Raw genomic sequence first — 26,082 nt, 5'->3', positions numbered from 1 at the left:
TCTTGTTCTGGTCTTATGCTGCTCTGGTCTTGTGCTGCTCTGGCATCGGACTGGTTTGTAATCAAAAGGATATGGAAGCGTTTTGTGCGAAACCTATTGGAAGTTTTGGTCACAGCGAGCTATTCAGCAAGTAGATTCCCTTTAAGTAACACGGATCTAGTTTAGTCCCTCATGGATCATTGAACGAACAGAGCTGATTTAGATTAGTCTTGTTATGAGGGTGCGTCTCGCTGCGTGGAGATACGTCCTATCTCGTTAGATGAGAAATTCTTAAAGACCTTGATAAGTCTTGTTCATGTTGTTTCCGGGCGCCGAGTCTCCACTGCAATCTCTGTATCTGCCTGAAGCTGGCATGCCTGGGAGAGTACGATAGGCCCTCCTTTTTCCTGGTGGCGAATCTCTATATCCCCCCAGGGAAAAATTATGACCATCTGTTGAGTCCACTTTTTTCATATATGAATGAGATAACCACAATGGAAGAATGCCCTCTAGTGATATAGTCGGAGATTTAAATGCAAAAATGTCTAATTTGTCGCAGTTAATATACGCTAACCCAGATAAGGAAGAAATTTGGCACATTCCAGAGTCCTTTTTACCGGATAAAATAAAAACGGACAAGCAGGGATTCCTCCTGCTTGATAGCATTAGAGATGCAGATTTGGTCATCCTAAATGGGAGGATACCAGTCGATAAAACAGCCCAATTTACCTTTCAGTCTTCCCGTACACAAAGCCTACAGGACTACGTAGCTATTTCGTAACAAATGTTTGGGGCCTGCGAAAATCTAGAGGTTATTCCATCAGTATGGAGTGATCACAGTGTAATATGCTTGACTTTGTCCTTTAACCTATCCGCACTGAATCAAGGGCATTTGTGCCAGGGCACAATTGTTTTTAATAAATCTAATGGTCGTTTATTTTGGACACATAAAAATATCGTTGAGGTAGGTGCGATATTGAAAAAAAGTATTTTAGCCCAGCATGGTAGCCTTTCCGCTAATATTATGCAATTCTTTGAGGCACAAATGAGGGAGATAAAAAATGTAAGCTCAGTACCCTCTGGCCGACGTAGAATAAATCAGGATCCCTCTGCCCTGAAGGCTTTAAATTACGAAATCAACAATTTAGTTTGGAAGCAACATAAACAATCTTCAATAGGTGTGCAACGGGAAATTATTCGCTTACAGTGAGTCAGAGGCCGGTATAAACTAAGAGTAAAGAGAGATGAGATGGATGCTAAATGGATAGGGTTGAGAGAAGCAGCGAGAGCTAAAGATACAAAAAAGTATTGGCAGCTGATTGCAGAGTATTGTGATTCCAGAAAGAGGGCACTTCCCATTCCGATCCCAGAAAGGGAGTGGGTGGACTATATTTCACTACTATATAAATCTAACAGCTCAGTGCCTTTCCAGATGCCTGTAGTAGAAGAGGCCGTCTGTGTTGATTATGGTCCCCTGTCAAGGGCTGAAGTGATGGGTTATATAAAGAACGCTCAAACCTCCGGTGCACAAGGACCGGATGGTATACCAATTATGCTAATTAAAAAGGATCCAGCTGCATGGGGAGCCCTCCTGGTGCCACTTTTTAACTACTGCTTTCAATCAATTAGTATTCCCCAATCTTGGAAGGGGAGCATTATAGACCCGCTGTATAAAAAGGCCTCAAAAAGGTCACCTACTAGCTTCAGACAGATCACGCTGCTGGACGCTTTGGGTAAATTATTTGCAGAAAGCATACTGGACCGGAAGCCTGTTTCCGGTCCAGGAAAGGCATGGTTTGGCAGATCGGGCTGGACTGTTCCCATGAGGCACAGGGTCAGACTGATTTGCATATAGCCATGTCTGAACTGGGGTGGCAGAGTGGGCTAAAGAACGGTGATGGATTAAACCCAGATCTTTTGACTGGGTGTGAGTGTTTGATTGGTTCAGATGCTCCCTCCATTACCACCCCCTTTTGTACCGCTTGTGGCCGCCATAAGTGTGGCAGGGTATGCTCAGACGTGAGTCCCTTGCTCACTTTGCCACTGGATTCAAGCAAGCCGGGCTGAAGACGGCTGGAATGCCAGAAACCGGTCCTCGGAAGCTTGTTTCCGGTCCAGGGAAGGCATGGCTTGGCAGTTCGGGCTGGACTGTTCCCATGAGGCACAGGGTCAGACTGATTTGCATATAGCCATGTCTGAACTGGGGTGGCAGAGTGGGCTAAAGAACGGTGATGGATTAAACCCAGATCTTTTGACTGGGTGTGAGTGTTTGATTGGTTCAGATGCTCCGTCCATTACCACCCCCTTTTTTACCGCTTTTGGCGGCCATAAGTGTGGCAGGGTATGCTCAGACGTGAGTCCCTTGCTCACTTTGCCACTGGATTCAAGCAAGCCGGGCTGAAGACGGCTGGAATGGCCAGAAACCGGTTCTCGGAAGCTTGTTTCCGGTCCAGGGAAGGCATGGTTTGGCAGATCGGGCTGGACTGTTCCCATGAGGCACAGGGTCAGACTGATTTGCATATAGCCATGTCTGAACTGGGGTGGCAGAGTGGGCTAAAGAACGGTGATGGATTAAACCCAGATCTTTTGACTGGGTGTGAGTGTTTGATTGGTTCAGATGCTCCGTCCATTACCACCCCCTTTTGTACCGCTTGTGGCCGCCATAAGTGTGGCAGGGTATGCTCAGACGTGAGTCCCTTGCTCACTTTGCCACTGGATTCAAGCAAGCCGGGCTGAAGACGGCTGGAATGCCAGAAACCGGTCCTCGGAAGCTTGTTTCCGGTCCAGGGAAGGCATGGCTTGGCAGTTCGGGCTGGACTGTTCCCATGAGGCACAGGGTCAGACTGATTTGCATATAGCCATGTCTGAACTGGGGTGGCAGAGTGGGCTAAAGAACGGTGATGGATTAAACCCAGATCTTTTGACTGGGTGTGAGTGTTTGATTGGTTCAGATGCTCCGTCCATTACCACCCCCTTTTTTACCGCTTTTGGCGGCCATAAGTGTGGCAGGGTATGCTCAGACGTGAGTCCCTTGCTCACTTTGCCACTGGATTCAAGCAAGCCGGGCTGAAGACGGCTGGAATGCCAGAAACCGGTTCTCGGAAGCTTGTTTCCGGTCCAGGGAAGGCATGGCTTGGCAGTTCGGGCTGGACTGTTACCATGAGGCAAAGGGTCAGACTGATTTGCATATAGCCATGTCTGAACTGGGGTGGCAGAGTGGGCTAAAGAACGGTGATGGATTAAACCCAGATCTTTTGACTGGGTGTGAGTGTTTGATTGGTTCAGATGCTCCGTCCATTACCACCCCCTTTTGTACTACTTTTGGCTGCCATAAGTGTGGCAGGGTATGCTCAGACGTGAGTCCCTTGCTCACTTTGCCACTGGATTCAAGCAAGCCGGGCTGAAGACGGCTGGAATGCCAGAAACCGGTCCTCGGAAGCTTGATTCCGGTCCAGGGAAGGCATGGCTTGGCAGTTCGGGCTGGACTGTTCCCATGAGTCACAGGGTCAGACTGATTTGCATATAGCCATGTCTGAACTGGGGTGGCAGAGTGGGCTAAAGAACAGTGATGGATTAAACCCAGATCTTTTGACTGGGTGTGAGTGTTTGATTGGTTCAGATGCTCCGTCCATTACCACCCCCTTTTGTACCGCTTTTAGCCGCCATAAGTGTGGCTGGGTATGCTCAGACGTGAGTCGCTTGCTCACTTTGCCATTGGATTTAAGCAAGCCGGGCTGAAGACGGCTGGAATGCCAGAAACCGGTCCTCGGAAGCTTGTTTCCGGTCCAGGGAAGGCATCGCTTGGCAGTTCGGGCTGGACTGTTCCCATGAGGCACAGGGTCAGACTGATTTGCATATAGCCATGTCTGAACTGGGGTGGCAGAGTGGGCTAAAGAACGGTGATGGATTAAACCCAGATCTTTTGACTGGGTGTGAGTGTTTGATTGGTTCAGATGCTCCGTCCATTACCACCCCCTTTTGTACCGCTTTTGGCCGCCATAAGTGAGGCAGGGGATGCTCAGACGTGAGTCCCTTGCTCACTTTGCCACTGGATTCAAGCAAGCCGGGCTGAAGACGGCTGGAATGCCAGAAACCGGTCCTCGGAAGCTTGATTCCGGTCCAGGGAAGGCATGGCTTGGCAGTTCGGGCTGGACTGTTCCCATGAGGCACAGGGTCAGACTGATTTGCATATAGCCATGTCTGAACTTGGGTGGCAGAGTGGGCTAAAGAACGGTGATGGATTAAACCCAGATCTTTTGACTGGGTGTGAGTGTTTGATTGGTTCAGATGCTCCGTCCATTACCACCCCCTTTTGTACCGCTTTTGGCCGCCATAAGTGAGGCAGGGGATGCTCAGACGTGAGTCCCTTGCTCACTTTGCCACTGGATTCAAGCAAGCCGGGCTGAAGACGGCTGGAATGCCAGAAACCGGTCCTCGGAAGCTTGATTCCGGTCCAGGGAAGGCATGGCTTGGCAGTTCGGGCTGGACTGTTCCCATGAGGCACAGGGTCAGACTGGTTTGCATATAGCCATGTCTGAACTGGGGTGGCAGAGTGGGCTAAAGAACGGTGATGGATTAAACCCAGATCTTTTGACTGGGTGTGAGTGTTTGATTGGTTCAGATGCTCCGTCCATTACCACCCCCTTTTGTACTACTTCAGCATGTGCAGCAATGGGCCCAAGACCAGAACATCTTACCGCCAGAACAGGCTGGTTTTAGAAAGAACCTCGGAACGCTGGATAACATTGCGGTTGTCCAGACCATCGTGGAGAAATATGTATTCTCAAAAAAAATGTCAGTGTATACAGCTTTTATTGATTTCTCCACAGCGTTTGACAAAGTGGATCGTCAGACGCTGTGGAGAAAGCTCTCTCATCTTGGTATGCCATACCATCTTCTGGGCCTTATAATTGAATTACACACAGACACTTGGTGTCAAGTGATGATGGGTGGCTCGCAGGGACTTTCCTGCAGGATTAATACACATAATGTTCTCAAGCAGGGTTGCCTGTTGGCCCCTCTTTTGTTTTCTCTTGATATTTTTTACCTCCCCGAGAAATTGAATTCAGTGAAGGGAGATGCCCCTAAAATTGGTACAATGTCCATTGGCTCCCTACTATATGCAGACGATGTTGCAATTTTTGATTTAACTCCCATTGGTTTGCAGCATCGTCTGGATGTTTTAACTAAATATGCGGAGGACCATTATTTGAAAATCAATACTGCTAAAAGCAAAATTTTAGTCTTTCGCAAGAAAGGTTTTCCAACAAAGAAAGGGTATAAGTGGCTGTTGCGGCACGAAGATCTTGAATTGGTCAATATGTATCTGTATCTGGGGAAGGTTTTCTCAAAAAATGGGCGTGATTCAGAGCACATTAAAAGGTGTGTTGGCAAGGCCGCCTCCCAGGCCGGAGCTCTAAATAGATTTTATAAGACCTGTGGGAGACGTCATTTCAATCATGTTCTGTCAGTTTTTAAGGTTAAAATCCCCCCGACATTAACTTATGCTGCAGAAGTTTTTGATAGGAATTACTGGCTCTCTTTTGATAAGGCTGAAGGCTGGTTTTTCCGCCAAATTTGTCATTTAAATTCCTTGCCCCACATGTTCTTCGTCTGGAATTCCATTTAGTTTCTTCTTATATATTGTCCTTGGCAGCGGTCCTGAGGTGGGGGAACTCCCTTTTTTGGGGGGATGAGGGCACCCTAAGGGCCGCCTTGAAGTTGGAAATTTTTGCAAAATTAAAAGATAAATCAGCTTTTTTTTAGATCATTTGCCAATGCAAACTATTTATTTGGGCTTAATTTAAACTGTGATTTACCCATGCCAAAGCCTGAATTTAAGTTATTTCTAAAGAAGTCAATAAGCACGATTAGTACGGCAAGAGATATGGCTTTAAGTCACCCTAAAGCCCGTAATGGGGTGTTCTGTGCGAGTGCGATGGGGAGCAGACCCCAGTCCTATCTCTCATGGAATATCCAACACGGAATTAGAAGGCTAATACTACTTTTAAGAACTAACTTGCTGCCCTTGAGAGAAGTAACGGGCATTTGGGAAAATACTCCTAGAGAGGAGAGAATCTGTGAACTTTGTTGTTCCCAAATACAGGATCTTAATCATGTGTTATTTGTGTGCTCAGAACTTCTACGGGCAAGGCGAACGTTTTTGAGACCCTTATTTATTAAATGTAATATTCGTTCCGCTCAGGAGGCACAATCTTTTGTGTTGTCCCCGCCAAATGAAATGACTTGCTACAGAATATTTCAATTTTTTCAAACATTCCTGGATATTTATTAAGAATTGTATTTGTTGTAAAGTATGTCTTTTTTATTGTATTGGTGTATTTTTGTAGACCTCTGTTGGAGTTCCGTAACAAATAAACTAATTTAATTGAATTGAATTGACAGCGATTCTGCAAAAATGGTTGAACGGAATTGCACCACATGTGGCAGAAAGACACATTTTGAACCAGAAATTGTGGTTTTAGTGATTTGGTGCAAATCCGTCCAGTAGTTTTTGAGAAATTAAGGCTCAAAATGCACAACAGCTCCAACATTCCAAATTTGAAGAAACAACATCATCAGACAAAACACTTACATCACTGGTACCCACAGAGACAAACCACACATACCCCATCTTCAAACCATCTTGGTACTACTATCAGTCACTCACTATCAAATTTCTAGTAAACAAAATCATATCCTAAAAATTCAACATCTATGTTGATCTCGTAATTTCTGCTTTAACCATGAACTCCCGTAACTCAAAGTCTTCAAACTTCTGCTCAACTTACTAAAAAACGTGCTATTCACTGGTACTTATCTATCCTGCCTAAAAATGGTCTAAACCTTCCTTACGAAATGCAAGCACGACCATTACAACATCTACCAGTGTCACCAATTCACCCACTTCCACTCCATTGGAAAACGTTTTCAACAATATCATCAGCCAGCTCCAAGAGCTAGATCGGGATTAGCTACTCCACTATTAATCTAGGGGCTGACACTGAGGCCAACATCATTCTGATGGTGAAAAATGCTTTTAAGATAACAAGAGTAACCTTCCCCTTGCCCAGCCTGGAATACCATGTACTAGGAGGCAGCACTAAATACCCCTGGCTCTGGTAGCGACCTTAGGTTAAACATAAATGCCAAATAAATTCATTCACAAGGGTAACATTGCAATCCCGATTTACAGGCTCAGGAATGGTGACATGTTCCTCTTGCAAATGAGAGTTTGCAGAATTTCCACTACTATTATGAAATTGATGCATTCAGGCAGATATGTGGACATTCTTTGTCGGACCTACCTGCAAAAGTAAGTGAACACCTACAAACTTGGAAATTTGTGTGAGTTCACAGTAAGGATCAATACTGATACTTTATTTTTAAAGCACATCTAGTTTCTTCCAAAGCATTGGTTTAGCTGTTTTTTCTTTTAATGTTGTTAGTGTTTTACAGAAGAGGCTTCCAGGCTTAGCCTCTTGAAATTGCAAGCAAAACATTCCAGTATATCCAGGAAAAGAGCCTGATGCACAGTTAAATTGCTATACTTTTTACAATTACGGAGGTAGCTTAAACAGTTGTAATCTCATGAAAACCTGTAGCTTTATTCATAAAAAAAGTTCATAATGTCTTGCAAAATTAGTATTTAATCCAGATGCAGAACCATCTCCTCGTTGCCTTATAAAGTACTCTGCCTCACAATTGGGCTGAGTAAGCAGTATAAAAATACACCTAATAAAATAAATAATCATTATCTGTTACAGGAAAAGTGACAGAAAAGTATACTTCAGTGAACTTCAAGATATCTCTGAAAAGCTTAAGGTCTCTAGAAAACTCTAGAAAAGATCAATGACAAACGGATGTTAAAAGTGGGAAACATACCCTACTTGGTCGAGTCTGTTACCAAAACTCTGTGTTGTGAGACATAGAGAATACAATTCTAATCTGAAACAGGATGGAGCCACCCCATCATAGTCTAAACTGAGCTGGTGGGAAACAAGATGGTGATGTTTTGTAAATATATATGATTTTCGAGATAACTTCTTTTCATAAACCCCATTGAGCATCTCATTCAGACTATGGCTGATGGCCCTGTCGTTGGTATTATCCCCTGATACAGTCGTTGATTCGATTTTCATCTATGATCATCTTTTCCTCTGACTTGTATTCCAGTTGTCTAATTACAAATAATTTTAGGATGAAAAAGAATCTAGGGAGTCAAATGCATGCTGTGTTTACATACGTGCACTCAGTATATTCCTAATTCTGAAGGATTTTGACAATCATAATAGGAGTTAGCCACTAGAAAGCCTATGTGCAAAGTGGACAAGTGTTATTGAGAGCAGAAATGACGACGACAACTGAGCCAACCAAAGACTAAACTGTATTTGGAGAGGTTTCATTATGTTTGCAGGTATCTTGCTTACTTGTGCATCTCAATAACTGTACATTTGAAAAGCAAATCATTAACTTACATGTTTGGCTATTACTTGAGGCCTGGAGTCAATATCTGACTTGAAGTTCAATGTTCCCTGACTCAATTGAGACAGCCATTGATGATTATCTTTGATACGCTTGTGGATGGCTTTCTGGCTATATTCTGAAGGAGACCTGTGTCTAGAAGATTCAGTAGCCTTCTCAACAGGTTTTTCCTTATCTAATTCTATTTTACTCTTTGTAGGCGAACAGCTTTTTCCTTTTGGTGACAGTGATGTGGATTTTCTGCGACAAACTTTACTTTCTTCCTGCAATAAAAATACAGTTGAGGATAACGTTATCATAACACTTACTCAACATTTATGAAACGCTATTGCTATATTTCCAATTGAAGGCCTAAAATCAGAGTAATCCAGTGAGGGTCAGCAAGGGCCAGATCAATTCCAGATTTTCAGAATGACCCTGTTGATGCACATAATTGCCAGTGGCACTGAAGTTTATGTGGATATCCAGAAAAACGTTCATGGTTCTAGCCATTGCGGACCAAAGTTGGAGACCTCTGACCAAAACGATCACAGTGCTAGACATCCCCTTGGGATAGGATCCCTCTAAATAGTCTCCTAACAGTACAATGCTATCAGTGTTCCCAATGAGTATAATATGTTTCTCTAAATGCATACTTACTTGGCCTGCATGTGTGATATACTGTTCGGAATTTCAAGTTATAAACGTAGCAAAACACGGTACTCAAGCAGTGTTACCTTTCTGCCATCTATTGACACGAAGAAGTATACTTAGCACCCAGTGAACAGATTCTTTCAGTCTTGTTTTTCTTATTAGTTCTAACACCTGTTGACAACCCCACCACCCTATCCAGATGGAATGGCTGCATTCACCTATGGCTGAACCCATCCAACAGAATCATGCCCATATATGACCATCGTGATTTGTAAGCCACAACGCGCTGGTCCTGATCCCCTTAGAGTGGCAATGTTTCCCTATGACACTTTAAAGTTCTTCTGGCAAAGAGATACCTAAATATTCTCTTACCGGAGAAAGAAGATTATTTCAGATAATGTTTGAAATAAACTTTGACTTTGCACTTAAAACATAAAATAAAATGCAAATTTGATCAGCTAAAAAGGCTCAACCTATACTAAAAATTGTATAAAAGACGGTCACAAATGAAGTCATTTTGAAAGTTAATATTTAGTTATAGTCACTACGAGGACATTTAAATACTACAGAGGATTTGTATTACAATGGTGGAAAAATATGCTTCAACCGCTTCCTCAAAGTCTAAATTAGAATTAGTGCCTTGGGGCGTCTCCACATCTTTAAGTTTATTGTTTATTGTTTTCGCTAGAAAGTCTGATATATGAGAATTAAGCTATTTCACTGTACATGGAAAATAATGCAGGTTTATTAAGCTTGGCCAAAACCATTGGCAAGTCCCCTGGATCTCATAACAAGATTTTTAAAAGTCAAAGGATTATCTGGGCCGCTGAGGCAGATTTGAGTAGGCAGGGCCCAATCTCTCTGGCAAAATAGTAAATTAATCAAACTCCATGATCACATAATGGACTACAATTTTCCTTGGATTCTTCTTCTCATACCACAGAGAACAAAATCAGGAGGCCTGGGTACTGTGTTCAATGCAGTTATCAAAAGTGGCTATGTACTTATTGCACAAGTTACTTACCTTCGGTAACGATATATCTGTAAGAAACAGTAGTTAGTGTTAGATTCCTTACCTTAGAATATCCCGAGGCGTCAGACTGGATCCGCAAAGTTTTGCGTAGCAGTACCCCTGCGCGTCGGTAGGTGTCGTCTGCGGCTCCGCGTCCGTCGTCGTGGTCGCCGGGATGACGTCGTCGGAGTACTTAGACGACGCCCTCGCGCGCTGACGTCAGTTCTTGTACATAGCTTTCCGTGCCAGGAACGCAGAGCCATGCCAGAGACCGACACTGGTGCCGTACAACTAGGGCCCTTAAAGGGAAATACCTTAACCATAAATTTCGGTCCGCAGAACGGGGAGGATGGGTGGGGCGCTAAGGAATATAACAATAACTACTGTTTCTTACAGATATATCGTTACAAAAGGTAAGTAACTTGTGCATCTGAAAGAAACAGGTTAGTGTTAGATTCCTTACCCGAGAATAGATACCCCAGCAATACCAATCCCGGTGGTGGGTCTGCAGACCAAGATCACACCAGAAAGTCCTGGAGAACGGAACGGCCGAAAAAGCCATCTCTCCGGACTTGGCTGTCCAGGCAGTAGTGTCTAGCAAACGTGTGCAGCAAGGCCCACGTAGCTGCCTGACAGATGTGCTGCAAGGGAACTCCCCGACCCAGGGCAGTAGTAGCCACCGTGGCCCGAGTGGAATGGGCCCTCAGCCCAACAGGGGGCTCCTTTTTAGCCAAGGAGTAACAGAACTTGATGCACAACACAACCCACAGAGAGATGGTCCGTTTGTGCACCGCCCATCACTTCTTCGGGCCCACGTAACCAACAAAGAGCTGGTCATCCACCCGGAACTGGCATGTGCGATCAAGGTAGAAGGAGAGCACACGTTTTGGGTCCAGACGGTGGAGCCTCTCTTCCTCTTTCGAGGGATGCGGAGGCGGAAAGAAGGTGGGCAAGGTGATAGACTGCCCGGTGTGAAAGGCCGTAACCACCTTGGGCAGGAAAGAAGGACGCGTTCTTAAAACATCCTTGTCCGGATGGACAGAAAGGAAAGGAGGCTTAGAGGAGAGAGCCTGGAGCTCACTCACTCTCCTGGCAGAGGTGATGGTAACCAGGAATGCAATCTTGAGTGTCAGAAGACGAAGAGGGCAATTGTGAAGTGGCTCGAAAGGAGCGCAGATCAGATAGGTGAGAACAAGGTTCAAGTCCCACTGAGGTATCACAAAAGGAACAGTAGGAAACATGTGTGGGATGCCCTTCAAGAATCTATTGACAACAGGGGACTTTAAAAGAGAGGGCTGATCAGGAAGCCTCAAGAAGGCAGTAATGGCAGAGAGATAGCCCTTAAGAGTGCCTAGAGCAGAGCCCTGCTGGGCAAGAGAAAGAAGGAAGAGGAGAACCTCTGAAAGGGGGGCAGAGAGAGGATCCAAAGCCTTTGCTGTGCACCATGCCACAAATTTGTTCCACCTGCAGGCATATACCGATTTTGTGGAGGGACGCCTGGCTGCCAGAATCACATCACAGACTTCAGGAGGCAAGTCAAATGGCCTCAACTGCCGCCGGTCAATCTCCACGCATGGAGGTGGAGGCTGGACAGGTTCAGGTGGAGGACCGTCCCCTGCTGCTGCGACAGAAGGTCCTCCTGAAGAGGCAGAAGAATCGGGGGATCGATTGACATGCTGAGTAGCTCGGGATACCAGTATCTTTGTGCCCGGTCCAGAGCCACAAGGATGACTTGGGCCCAGTCTCTCCTGATCCTCTTCAGCACTCTGGGCAGAAGTGGTATAGGCGGAAAGGCATACAACAGACCGCAGCTCCACTCGCAACAAACTGATGACATTGCGTGTACTCTTCGGTGAAAAATAGATCTAACCAAGGCTCTCCCCACTGCTGAAAGAGACCTTGCGCCATGTCCGAGTTCAGACGCCATTCGTGATCCATCATGCACCGGAGGCTGAGTTCGTCCGCCCTGGCGTTCAGGGAACCTGCCAGGTGTTGAACCACCAGGGTGACGCCCTGGTGTTCCAGCCATGTCCAGAGGCGCACAGCCTCTTGACAAAGGGTCCACGACCCCACCCGCCCTGTTTGTTGCAGTATCACATGGCGGTGGTGTTGTCCGTGAACACCTGCACTACATTTCCCCGGACAGAGGGAAGGAATGATTTCAGTGCAAGTCAGATCGCCCGCAGCTCCAGAAGATTGATGTGGAGCCGGGACTCGGCCGGAGACCAGAGTCCTCTGATCTCCCTCTCTCCCATGTGGCCTCCCCATCCTAGGAGGGACGCATCTGTCACTACTACGTGCTTCGATTGGGGAAGGGAGAGAGATCTGACCCAATCGCGGTTCGTGAGCCACCACTGCAACTGTCTCGCGGTGCCTTCCGAGATCCGGACACAATCGGACAGGTTGCCCTGATGCTATGCCCACTGAAACCTCAGGTCCCACTGCAGAGCCTGCATCCGCCACCGAGTGTGATGCACCAGAAGGATGCAGGAGGCCATCAGCCCCAGGAGGCGCAGCGTCAACCTGACGAGACTCGGGATAAAGGCTGAAAGACCGGAATCAGAGCCTGAATATCCCGAACCCGCTGTTCGGGGGAAAAACCCAAAACTGCGCTGAGTGCAGAACCGCTCCGATGAAAAGGAGCTTCTGCGAGGGGCACAGGTGTGACTTCAGCACGTTGATGGAGAACCCAGGGAGTGCAAGAGCCGTAGTCTGGAGGTGGGAGACGACTGCTTGCGGCGAGCCCGCCTTCAACAACCAGTTGTCGAGATTGGGGAAGACTGAAACCCCTAATCTGCGCAGATGAGCTGCGACCACAGCCATCACTTTCGTGAACAACCTTGGGGCGCAGGTAAGGCCGAAGGGGAGCACAGTAAACTGAAAGTGCTTGTGGCCTACCGTGAACCGCAGGTAACGTCAGTGGGCCTGCAGGACGGGGATGTGGAAATATGCGTCCTGCAAGTCCAACGCTACCATCCAGTCTTCTGGGTCCAGGGCAGCTAGGACTTGAGCCAAAGTCAGCATCTTGAACTTCTTTTTCCGGAGGAAGCCGTTGACGGTCCTTAGATCCAACATAGGGCGTAGGCCCCCTTTGCCCTTCTTGGGTACCAGAAAGTAGTGGGAATAGCAACCATGCCCTACTTGGCCAAGAGGGCCGTAACTTCCTCCTGCAGAAGTTGCAAGTGATCCCCCGATATTCGGTGGTACTGCGGTGGTATGGATGGAGGGGTTGCCTCGAAGGGGAAGGAGTAGCCCCTTTGGACGATTTGCAGCACCCACCTGTCCGACGAGATGGAGCGCCAGTGGAGGAGGTGATGGCGAACCCTGCCCCCCCACTGGCGTCGAATGGGCCTGAAAACTCTGACAAGGAGGATTTTGAGGCAGATGCTGCGGGGGCGGGTGTGGACTGGCCTTGCCTGTGTCCCCCGGCACCGCCACAGCAGTTACCACGTCCGCGACTGCGTTGAGGTGGGTTCTGCGGCCTGTGGCTAGCTGGACGTGAGGGGGCGCCCCTTCTTTGGCCACGAAAGGTGGAAGTCTGCTGGCTTTGACTGAGGCCCAAGGACTTGGCCGTAGCCCTGGAGTCCTTAAAACGTTCCAACGTGCTGTCCGCCTTGTCGCCAAAAAGGCGACGGCCATCAAAGGGCATGTCCATAAGGGATGCTTGGACATCGCTCAAAAAGTTGGCAGACCTCAGCCAGGCGTGGCGGCGAACCGCCACCGTCGTTGCAATCGTCCTGCCTAGCGAGTCTGTGGTATCCAGCCCACACCGACTGGAATATCGTGCTGCGTCCCTTCCCTCCGCAAGGGCCTGGGTCAGCTTTGCCTGGACCTCCCCCAGGCATTAGGGCAGCACTTCCGCAAACGTATCCCAACAAGAGTGGGAGTAACGGCCCAAAAGGCAGGCGGTGTTGACAGACAGCAACCCCAAACTCAGTGAGGAGAACAGCTTTTTACCAAACAGGTCATACCTTTTGGATTCCTGATCCGGAGGGGCAGTCGGGAATGCGGTCTGGGAAGTTGAGGCCTGGATCACCAGGCTCTCAGGGGTGGGGTGAACGGACAGGAAACTGGGGTCGCCCGGAGACGGGCGGTGGCGTCGGGCCACGTTCCGATCCACAGAGAGGCCTGTGGAGGGCTTGGACCAGGTGCCCAAAAGAATGTCAGTGAGGGCCTCGTTGAACGGCAGGAGAGGCTCCGAGGAGCTTGCCTACAGTTTGAGTACCTCAATGAGGAGGTTAGTCATCACGGCCGTGACTGGGAGCTCAAGAGCCAAGGCCTTGGCTGCCCAAGTCAACACCATGATGTATGGAGCCCTCCTCCATAGCCAAGGAAGGAGGAGTGACAAAACCAGTGTCGGGCGAGGTGTCCAGACCACTGGCCTCCCCAAGTTCATCCGTCCAGTCCTGACTCAACTGGCACTGCAGTGCCAGAGGTTCCTCAGACCCCTCCCAATCCCCCTCGTCCTCCATCTCCTGAAAGTCAGGAAGAAAGGATGGAGCCGGATCATCGGTGAAGGACACACCTATCGGCGCCGGTCCGAAGCTCGATCCGGACCGGGCAGGGATCGGGGATGCCGCCACCCGTGGACGGCGCCAGGGGTGACACCCTTGGTGACGACGCCGGCGGAGGGGTTGCAAGGTCGACAGGCCTGGATCCTGAGCAGCCCTGCGGCGGCGGGAGCGAAGTCGCCGACGGGGCCGGGGCCGAAGCACCAGACGTTGCCAGGGCCGAATTCGCCGGCCCGCTTGGGCTCCCAGACGGGTCCGCGGGGCCCGAAGGTGCCTCGTAGGGACCCGATGGAGGGAAGCGTAACCTCATGGCCATGAGGAAGGCGCTGATCTCCTCCGGCGTCGCGTTCAGTCCAGGGACTGGCGGGTGTGGAGCTGGACGCGGCGCTCTGGCGGAGCCGCGTGGGTGGTGTCGCGCGAACCTCCGGCCGCTTCGCGCGAGCGTCGGGGGGAGTCAGAAGAGCGATGTCGCTTCTTCGAATTCTTGTGCTTTGACTTACCTGAGGACTTCGAACCCAACGAGTGGTGTCGACTCGCCGAGCTATGATGACTGTGGCCCCGCGACCGGTCCCTCGACCTCCTCCTGGTCCGGGACCTCGAACGGCACGGGGCCGACTGCCGGATCTCGAGTCACTTAGGGAACCGCTCCCGCCTAGCTTTCGACGTCAAGGCCTGGCAGTCGGGGCTTGACTTGTCATCATGGTCGGCCCGAGGCAATAAAGGCACTGACGGTGGGGGTCGGTAACCGACATCAGTCGGTTACAGTCGTCACAGGGCTTGAACCCGGGCATCAATACCGGCACCGGAGTAAATTAACGACTTGAGAAGATCCCAAACAGATCGAAAAAAGTTAGTTATCTTGGAGTGATATGGACTATCTAAAAATTCCGGGGTACGATCTAATTGGGTGCTCTCGCCAGAGTTCTAGGATTAGAGGGGTGGCGGTCTTATTAAAACGTGGATCAGAGCTTTGTAAGAAGACCGCCCATGATAATACTGGGAGATGGGTAATCAATGAGTTGCAAATAAATGGCAGATCCTTAACCATATGTACAGTTTATTCTTCTAACCTGGATGATCCGGCAGTGCTGCACCATTTGAATATTGAGCTTGCTCTTTGGCCCCAGCCTGTGTGCCTCTGTGGTGATCTGAACATTCATCTTCCTGCTGATTTTGAATTAGTGGGGGGGCAAAATGACGTTGGTAAAAAGCCAAGAGTCTTTAGATCTCTTCAAGCTATGGCTCAAGAACATTACCTCACAGATCTCTGGTTTTACCACAATAAACATCTTGATGGATACACGTATTACTCTGCCCCCCACAATAAGATGGTTCGGCTAGATTATTGCTTTATGTCTGAACAACTTGTAGCTTCCACATCTATCTCGTTACATAGACGATGGCTTAATGATATGGCGGGGTAATGAGGAGCTGTTAAAAAACTTTCATAACTGGCTCAACAGCCAATCTGATGACATCCAATTTTCCCTAGATTCCAGTGAAGAGAAGATTAACTTCCTTGACATTAGTATAGTAGTAGACGAGGGACACCTACACACCACACTATATAGAAAACCTAGTGAGAAAAACACCTTGCTTCGCTACTCAAGCCACAATCCCCGTAACCTCAGGGACAACCTACCTTACGGTCAGTTTCTGAGGTTACACCGAAACTGTAGTCGTAAAGTGGATTTTTTCAATGAATCAGCACTACTGATTGAGCGCTTGGTTGACAGGGGTTACCCACGTAGACTGTTAAAAAAGGCTCGGAAGAAGGCATGGTTCTGCCACAGAGAGTTTCTCCTGGAACCTAAATCCAAGAAGAATGATAACACTGAGAGAATGACCTGTGTCACTACTTTTAATACTAGGAGTAGTGATATTAAGAAAATAATTAATGGCCATTGGCACTTGGTGGCAGATGAAATTGGTATCCCTGACCTACCCATGCATGCATTCAAAAAAGGAAGGAGTGTGAGGGACTATGTAGTACAATCCTTGCTTCCCAGTAAACCCATCAGTACGCAGACGACTCTATGGAATACTCCACCAGTGGTTGGCCACCACAAGTGTGGCACATGTAAAGCATGTCCAATGACTCTGGAACTAAAGCAGTGTACGCATAACAACTACACACACACCATGCGACAGCATACAAACGGAAACACTGCTGGTGTGATCTATGCGATCGCATGTCCGTGTGGGTTTCTATATGTAGGCCAGACCATCCAGAAAGTTAAAACTCGTATTTTGCAGCATGTTAGCAGGATACGCTGTAAGGTGCAGGGAGCCCCCCTTGTTGAACATTTTCTTAGTTTTGACCATCCACCCGAGAGCCTCAAATGGTGGGTACTGGAAAGAGTACTCGTGAACATAAGGGGTGGTAATTTTGCAAGTACCCTCAGCATCAGGGAATGTAAATGGATGCACATATTTGACACGGTAAATCGGGGCATTAATGAATATGAGGAAACGACGAGGCAAATGGCTACTTTGTATAATGGATGATTGCAACACTTGTCTCCCTTTCAGTCATCCAATATTGGCTATGTTACTCTTGTACATTTTACACATCTGTTTCAAGTCTTATTTACACCATGTAATGTTGTACTATGTATCATGATTCAATGTGTATTTTACAAGCTGATGCACTGTATACTACTTAGCCATGTGTCACCTTTTTTCTGGATCTTTTCCATAAGCGTCTTGATCCGCTCTGAGTCTGTCTTCACTCTAAACACTAGGCGTTGCTAGGCAACCTGCCTGTCCACACCACTGGGGTTACATGAATTCAATGTAACTAAGCCCCCTCCCTTCACCATCCCGTCCTGATGAAACCCGCTTATCTGGATATCAACTGCCCTTCTTATCCTTGGGTCGAAACGTCGACAACCAGTCCCCCATCTGGAGCCTGCATCTTTTGTGCCCTTGTCCCCCGCCTTTTTCCCTTAAAAATAAGAGCAACGGAAGAACTGTTCATCGTGATATAGCAAGAAAGAATTACATTTTTTGCAGAATAAACTTTAAGGGCAGGCTCCTCCAGAACCTCTCTAAGGATTATTTAACCTTGGATTCTAAAAAATCAACTGAAACACCTTTTCTTTAGACCTACTTGGTCATTTTCTGTCCTACACAAGCACTAATAATCTTTTCACTCTATTCTATGCACGTTACTAGTTGGTAACCCCGCTTTCTGCTTTTCATAAACTTGTGTTTGTATATATTGTATAATGATGAGGAATTTTATAAAATAAATGGTAGAGTTTCTTTTCCTCTACTTTTAAGACCTTTACGAGAAAATTGTGTGTTTTTGGACATCTGATTATTTTGGGCTATTTGTTTTCTCTCCTTTTTTCCAAAAATTCTTCATGACAGGATTCAATCGCATGTGGAATGAAAACTGAGTTGAATTGTGTAACAAAGTACTAATAACTGTATTTGGAGCTAGCGTCTAGGACCATTTTTTACTGTAACACTTGATACCCAGGTCCTAGGACTTTTGTTGGGTTACCCCGTATATAATAACGAGTTGTGAGGAGGGAGACTGTAATCTGTTTCCCTCCCAACTATGTAAAGCGCTCTGATACCTTCGGGTCACTTTCTCGCTATATAAAACTCTACAAATAAATAAATAAATATGGGATGGTGACTTATCTCAAATGTTTGTTCTAGGACTACTGGAAGTACAACCAGAAAAGGTGGCTGGACCGAGACTGCAAATTCAGTGACAGGGGTGGGGGATGTTACATTATTGGCTCAGGGGGTGCTATGACAATGACAAAGGAAAGGAGCAATAATGACTTTCCTGGTCTTCATTTTGGCACTTAAGATATCCAGAAATGAGTATAAACTGAGGCGGGATGAAATCAGGCTGGCAAGTATTGACCTTAGACCTGGGGTCAATAAAATTAAAGGTTTTGCTGTACCTGTTCCGATTGGTTAGAAAAAGTCGACCTGTTTGACAAACAGCCTATCATTCCAGACAGGAAAACAACCAGAAGTTCTGAGGAAACGAACAGCTGCAACCAAATGTGACAACCAAGGGGCGGGGAATTTGTGTTTCCTCTGAGAACACTGGGCACATTTGCTTACTCTCCAGAATTTTCTGCAAGATGGAGGAATATAGTGTTCTGTATTTCTGGGGAGTCAGGCTCCTACTTTCTCTGTGAGATGGTCACTAGCTCATTGGTTTTCTCCTCCTCAACCATCTGCTTCACAGAGTCTGGTCAAGTCACAAAAGCAGGGAAGGAGAAGATGTCAGGAACCTGTTGGGCATCGTAACACTGGACTGTGACAGAGGGCACCCACAGGAGGGGCATGGATCTACTACTCAGTGCAATCTTTAAAAGTCACTGAAGTGAACTGTGATTGAGTCCTCTAACGTATGCCCTGGGTAGATGACATGCTTGAACACTTGATTCAACTAGTCAGTAACACTACCTCTAGAAGGGGAGACAGGATTGATCCAATCGAGCAACTGCATGGCAAAGACGTCTCTGTAGTAGGTAAGGGGCAGGTTGAATACTCTGCTCCCAGACACTTGGCACTCCACCGATGGATCTGAATTTGGCTGAAACAAGGTAGAAAGACGGTCAGACTTGCTGGTGCATGTGACCCCTTCATGGGAAGAGAATGGTCTTTGGATGAGCCCTTGTACTTACCACGACTCCTCATCCTGATGATGAAATCAATGGTCTGAGGAACAAGGTCTCCCTGACTCTGCATGCACATCGTGCGAACAGAGAAAAGATATCAGAATACAAGGTGTAGTCATGACCTGAATGGTCACGCCCAGGAAGGAGACACAGAGGAGTAGTGTTCCGCTGCTCCAAATCACAAGTGGCACAATGGGCATTATTTACATCTGAAGCAATGTGGCATAAGCTGCCATAGCTGAGGAAAGATTGGGTACTAAAGAAGATCTCTAAGGGCTGCAGCATGTATTGTGCCACCATAAGGGACCCCTCACCACACTTTTTCAGACTGCCATTGTAGGCTGCGTGAAATGGTGCACACAAAAGTAAAAACACGGCATGGCACACATCCTGTGTGCCATGCCGGCAGACCTGAGGTACCAGACCCCTTGACGCGATCAATGCTTGTTTAGAGCCCAATCTGGGCTCCAATAATCTGAAGACTGACCAGTCAACGAGGGACATCAGCTTCACAGGGCCAGAACAGAGAGTGGCCCAGCTGTCCTGTTTTGTCCCCCTGTGCAGGTCCAGATCGAGAAAATGACTGCCTGCGATGCACCAGGGCAAGGCGACCAAAACAAGCTGCACTCGAGCTTCCCGGCCCAGGTCCGTGAACACCGACTGTTCCCCTTTGCTCCCAGGACGCTCATGAACTGACCCCCATTATGAGCTTCCAATCTTGTCCCCAACTCCTCCTTTGCAGCCTATTTCTAGGTTGCCTCCCTCTTAGCCAGCGGTGTAGTGCCAGGCTACCAACCTGTCCAGCACCCGACCAACACCTCTGCACCCGACCCACCAGGTCAGGTAAAACCAAACTGGTGGTGGAATTTGGGACCTTGGACCCCTAACATTCCACAACCCAAAGGGGACAATCGAAATCCTATTGCATATACCCATATGCAGTAAATATTCTTCTCGCCATAGGAAAAGCATCACTGCGTAAAAGCACACTGTATGCTAACATTGCTCCTCCCCCGCTCCAGTTAAATTATCCTCTCGATTCCTTGCAGGAGTCCTCCTACACCCCACTGCAAATTGGTCTTCAAATAATGCCAGTGTTTGACCAATGTTACCAGTATAATGCACTTGCTGTGACTATATTCTATGTGGGAGACCTCTCGCATGCCCCGTAAGGCATGTGAAGCTGCACAAAAGATTAACTTTCTCTCTATATATCACTTAATACCTCAGGTTTGCCGCCTGTAAGCCCTCGAAGTAATGGGTGTTTTCATTCCCCAATGAATGGCTCTATATCTACCTTAGAAACTAAAAGGTGAGCTGGCCTCAGGATGCTATCTTGTGACCTAGAGGTCAAGCACAGACATCAACAGTGAGAAATTAAGCCTTTGAGCACTTGTATCAGCTTCAAAAGCCCAGTTTTTATGACCAGACTTTGAACAAAGCGGACTTAGGAAAGTCGTTCTCCGTTGCACAGGAGACCTTGCTCCTCATGGCATGCAGCTGCCATTGGCATACTGCATGCAGGTTGAAGTGGTGGTGCATGGGTCTGAAACAACCTAGATTCTACATGATGTGAGCCAACTGTTGTGCCGGTCTACTTCAAAGAAGAAGTAGCCAATAAATTCGGTCTTGCACTGAGCAATGACCGTAATTTACGACTATATACTAAGTGCTAGCACACTACCACAGGCAAATTAAAATGTTCTCCATTGCACATAGCAGTTTTCCATGGGTACTGCAGGCTGCAAACCAATTCCACATATTTTTTTTTAACCTTGGGCACATTGGGGTACTAAGGACATTTATAAATGGTCCCATGCTTGAATCGTACAGTTATGTAATTGTAATTAAAATTGCATTGATATGACACTTGCTACCCCTCACAACGCATGGAAGCACTTTATGCAGGGCAGCCTGCTGCTCTGAATACAAGATTAGAGGTTAATGCAGTGATTATTGGTGGTTATTGGAATTAGTCACATACTTTCAAGGAAACTTTTCCATCAATTTTTCTCCAGTTTCTTTGTGGTAGATTAAACTAATACGAATTAGGTTTGATCATTAGTGGTGGAGGGGGTATTTGTGCTCATGCTGATGGATGGTGGGATTAATAAATGAACAATGAAAATCTGAAAATTGGTGAACAATAGGCAAATACCAAAAAAATATGGGAAGTTTAATTTTCTTTTTAAATTGTGTCTAATATGAGCAAGGTCTGAGGGAGAACAAGTTAAAAAATAAGCAAATTTTAGCTTTAACAACATGGAATCTTATATCTTCTCCCCTTCTACCTGGTGCATCTTTCAATTTCTAAGAGGTGATGTTAACAAACAAGCACAGTCTGCCTGTCTGGTAAATGATAATTTATTGCTTCACTCTTAAAAGGGAAAATTAGAATTAAATTGATTCAGGTTCTTGTCATAGTGCTTCTTACCACAGCAAGTCAGACATAACCTGCCTGCCTCACTCGCTAACAATCCAATGCCCCGTCAAACTGTAATATTAGGATAAAAATTATAGGTCTGGCTTGACAGATTTAGATTTCTGCAAGAGCTATTGCTTTCAATATATCATTTGAAATTGAATGCAATAAGGCATATGCCTTAAACAAACGTTTATTATAATTCACTCGTTATTTGCTTTCATTAATACAAGACCTAAGCCTACATTTATTAAAATGTAATCTCTTAATTACACTTCAAACTACGCACTGCTAGTGGTCACATCAAACTTAACTGCATAGCATCAGAACACGTTAAAAAATATTTGCATTTTTTAACATAGTTTGTAAAATATTAGGCAAATTAAAATAAACAACAAACTAGAAAAAGATGGCATGTATGACATTTTACACTGAAATGATGATGTTTGGACAAAATGTTGCAAAAAATATTGATACAGAAATATCATTGCCAGAATACTGCCATGTCCAAAATATTGTGGACATAAATTTCGAAAGTACGAATATAATTTAGAGTGTTGTTTTTAATATCTTTGTAAAAAATATAATTAGAAAAAATACTGTCATATATAGAATAGATTTTATGGTTAATTTGTTATGGTTTATGTGTTGTCTTTATTAATTGTTTTATGTCAATTTGTGTTTTCTAATGTTCATTTTTTATTTATTGTAAAACTAAGTTTTAAAAATTATTTATTGACTTTTATTTATAAAAGTTATGTTTTAAAATGATTTAGGAGCAGAATGTTGGGGTTATTGGGGAAAAGGTTTGGGAGACTTTTAAAATATAAGTTTGTTGTAATTTTATTTTTATCTTAATAATATAGGAATACATAAAAATTTGACAGAATAACTGAATAGCAGATTCAGTCCTAAAGCATTTCTTAAAGTGTAGGAAGCAGTTCATCGAGAAGCCTCTGTAGGCCCACTTTTGTGTGGCTTAGCAACACCAAGGCATTGGCGTACAGCAGATTGCTGATTCGGGTTCCATCTAGTTGAGGGGGGGTGGTAATTTACACTATCTAGTGATGGGGATAGGTCTGATATAAACAAGTTAAAAAGGAGTGGAGCCAACACACAGCCTTGTTTAACTCCGGTTTTAGTTCTGATTTTCCTGGACACGTGGGAGCCTTCGCCTAGCTTGATTCTGATCCATTTTTCCGAATGGAGTTGGACGATAGAGAGTAAAAGGGTCAGAGGTATGCTCCCGGACTTTAATTTTTGCCACAGTAGGCCCGGGGTACACAGTGGAAGGCTGCTTTAGAGTCAACAAAGCAGCAATGCAATTGGGTTTTGGTGAGCTGCCACTTTCTCCATCAGGACGGTTAAAGTGAGTAAGTTAGTGGTTGTGCCAGAGTTAGCCACAAAACCAGTCTGGTTAAAATGGAGGTGCTTTGTTGTATCGGCCCAAGCCTGCAGCTCTTCTAATAAAATACTGGCATAATATTTGGATTCGACGTCTAGGAGTGCTATTATTCGGTAATTATTAGGGTAATTTCTCTTCCCGCCTTTATGAATTGGGTGAATGATAGCTCCTCGCCAGTAATCTGGGACGGTGTTGTTTAGCCTGCAGTGGAGAAACAGGGGGGTCAGATAAGCTAACTATAGGTCTACATCGGATTTGAATATAGCCTGGGGAAGACCACTTGGCCCTGGTGTGCCTTCGGCCCTGGCTTTCCTTGTGGAGCATGAGATCCTGTTTTTTAGCTCATCCGATGACACTGTGGTCTCCGACGGTAAGTCATTGTTTTTCACTGGGCCCTCGATTATTGGTACTTCTGTCGTGTTAGTAAATGGGTGACTGAGATCAGGTTGTTTTACGCTCATGGGTTCTGAACTGAAAATCATAGCTTTAGCTGAACTGTAGGATTTGGGATGGTCATCCTTTGTGTGATGCAAAATTGGAATGTTTGTTGCCTAATGCTCCACTTTGATGGTGAGTCTTCAAATAGTTGATTTATGAAGCTAGCCCAACTGCTGATAACCGAAGTATCTGACTCCAGCGGTGAGTGTAGTAGAGCTCTACATTTTTCCATCATGGGGAGAGCCGTGGCATCCAACCATTTTATTTGCTTTAGGTTCTCTATTTGACAACCTGAATGAGTATGAGCGAGTTCCTGATGACATGGGATATAGGCGGATAGTGTTATCATTTGTGGCCAGTGGTCGCTCTCACCTTGTGATGCAATGTAATAACTCTCAATCAGGTGAAGTATTTCTCTGCTCCCTAAGGTGAAGTCCAAGAAGGAGTGTGTCCAACCATCTGAACGGGTCCAGGAAGGGGAAAGTCTCTGTGAAGACACCTGTTCAGTACGGTGAATCCAACACTGCTAAGCTGGATAACTGATTACTCCCCCAGTATCGATGGTTTATTTCCGATGGCATTCGACTGGGGAGCGAAATGTGAGGGAACCATTGGTGGATCAATCCCTATGTCCTCTAAAATGTTGCAATGGAGATTGGTCTTGAAGTCTCCTGATATTATGGTGGGTATGCTGCCGTACTCGCTTACTAAATTGCAGACGTTGTTAGTTAAACTCTCCATTTCAGTTTTTTTCTCGATGGTAGAAGGGGAGGTGTTAACATTGAGGAGAAGCAACTGTCTATCAGTGGGTAAGCTTCCTAACACTTTGCCAGAGAGCCATTTTTCTTCAAATTTTATCTATGTGATGCGTTGGGATAATTTAGTTGATACGTAAATCGAAATGCCGCCACTCTGCCTACCAAACTTTGACTGTCTTGAGGCGAATTACGTAAATTCCAGGTAGCCTTCTATGGGGATGCTATCTACTGTTAAACAACAATAAGGGAGTTGAACCTTATGGGTAAGTCCCAGCCTCAGTAGAGGGAGGGAAAACAAATGTGTTACACAAAAAACCAAAAAGAGGACGTCCTTTGACCTTAAGAAGACCCCTCACTCACCAACCTAGTTGGTGACATGCTTCATCATTGGGGTCCCACCTGGATAGCCGAGTGCCATCCAGGTGTGCTGCGACACCTGATTACAGTGGAGCTGGTTTTCTTTTTATATGTGCAAAGAAGATAATCGTGTGTTTAAAAAGTATCCGATACAACCCACTCGAGGAGTTTATTCTGGAGTGTTTCGGGTACTGTTAAAATGTGGGACACCTGTTGCCCTGTTAGGTGGGCTGTCGGTGTAAAAACTAGAGTATTGTGAATTAAAAAGAGGTCTACATGTTTCAACCTATGTGTCAATTAACAGGTTTTCGTCAGGACCAATGAAGTACCAGCGGGAACGGTATGCGCACGCTAAGGCGCACCCTATCCACGCAGGTAATAGAAGTGGAGTCTCAAAATGAGTCTCACAAATAAAAACGTTGTTTTCTTCCTGTGTTCCCTGGAAAAAAAACCTGTGGAAGGAAAATAAGGGAAGAGGGTTGTGGGTAACAAACATACACGTATACCAGACATACACGTGGAACACACAAGAGTAACTAGTCACTCCGTGAAAAGTGCACCTGGTGTTATCAGGTGCTGACCCAGTGAAACTATTTTAGGGCAGCACTCATGTGGTGGTGACCCAAGGGTATTGGGCCGCATGATTGTGTGGATCCACCCACTGTATCAATGATACCGTAACCGTCTCCGCCCAGTGGTAAGTTAACCTCGTGAGAGGGGCCTTGCCACGCAGTAGTGGGTACTGTGGGTGTCGTGCCTCGAGATTGAGGTTAAAGCATGGTCGCCGTGATCGTGATGGCGATCCATGCGTGATCATAACTACATGTGGCACTTTCTCTGAACATGTCACACCATCCAGTGAGAGCTATAGAGCGCTGCTATCAGGTGTAATGAGCATGCAAGATAAGCGTCAAAGAATGAGACCCATCTTACTAGGAGCGCTAATAATTACGGCTCCATGAGCACCCCCGGACTGGCCAGTTCCGAGCCCCAAAGCAACAGTCTTACTTGTGGAAGAAGAGACGGGCGCCTTTCGTGCCTATGCCGTCCTGGCGGGGGCTCCGTAGTGTTACTGAACAGAATATCCGTCTCAGTAATGAGGAGTATCCCGTTTCCAGGTGGGGCGTGGCTTCCTGGCACGTGTCACTGATTCAGTGACCAATCGGAAGGCAAGGATGAGGGGGCTAGTCTGTGAGCTCCGATGCGTCATCAGTTGTCAAGTTGAGTGAAAGTAATTGCTGTCGTTGTCTGACTGAGGCCACTGCCGTCAATCGGGAATTTAGACTGAACAAAGAAAACTTTAGAAAGGCTGCTCAGTGAACAAAAATAAAACGAACTATGCTATCTACTGCCCAGGTTTCCTGTAAGAGGATGATGTCAAGTTTTTTTTAGAAAACCGAGGGTGGCGGCGGATTGATTTTTCAGCCC

The 26,082-nt window shown here is 46.2% G+C and overlaps 1 protein-coding gene across 2 annotated transcripts in view; it reads right to left on the bottom strand.

Annotated features, from left to right (window-relative positions):
* The window catches only part of SPATA6L (spermatogenesis associated 6 like), a 529,514-nt gene that overhangs the window by 268,987 nt on the left and 234,445 nt on the right, over positions 1-26,082 (bottom strand). Inside the window, exon 7 of one of the 2 annotated variants that reach the window (XM_086961205.1) lies at positions 8,457-8,726. The exons of the other annotated variant lie outside the window; for it this stretch is intronic. Within the exon in view, the coding sequence (XP_086817331.1) occupies positions 8,457-8,726 (270 nt within the window). The remainder of the gene's footprint in view (positions 1-8,456; positions 8,727-26,082) is intronic. 2 annotated transcript variants of the gene reach the window in all.

Source organism: Lissotriton vulgaris, chromosome 3_1, assembly GCF_964263255.1.
Source record: "Lissotriton vulgaris chromosome 3_1, aLisVul1.2, whole genome shotgun sequence".
Lineage (NCBI taxonomy): Eukaryota > Metazoa > Chordata > Amphibia > Caudata > Salamandridae > Lissotriton > Lissotriton vulgaris.
The sequence above is the reverse complement of the archived record's forward strand: the minus strand, read 5'-3'. Positions and strand labels throughout refer to the sequence as shown.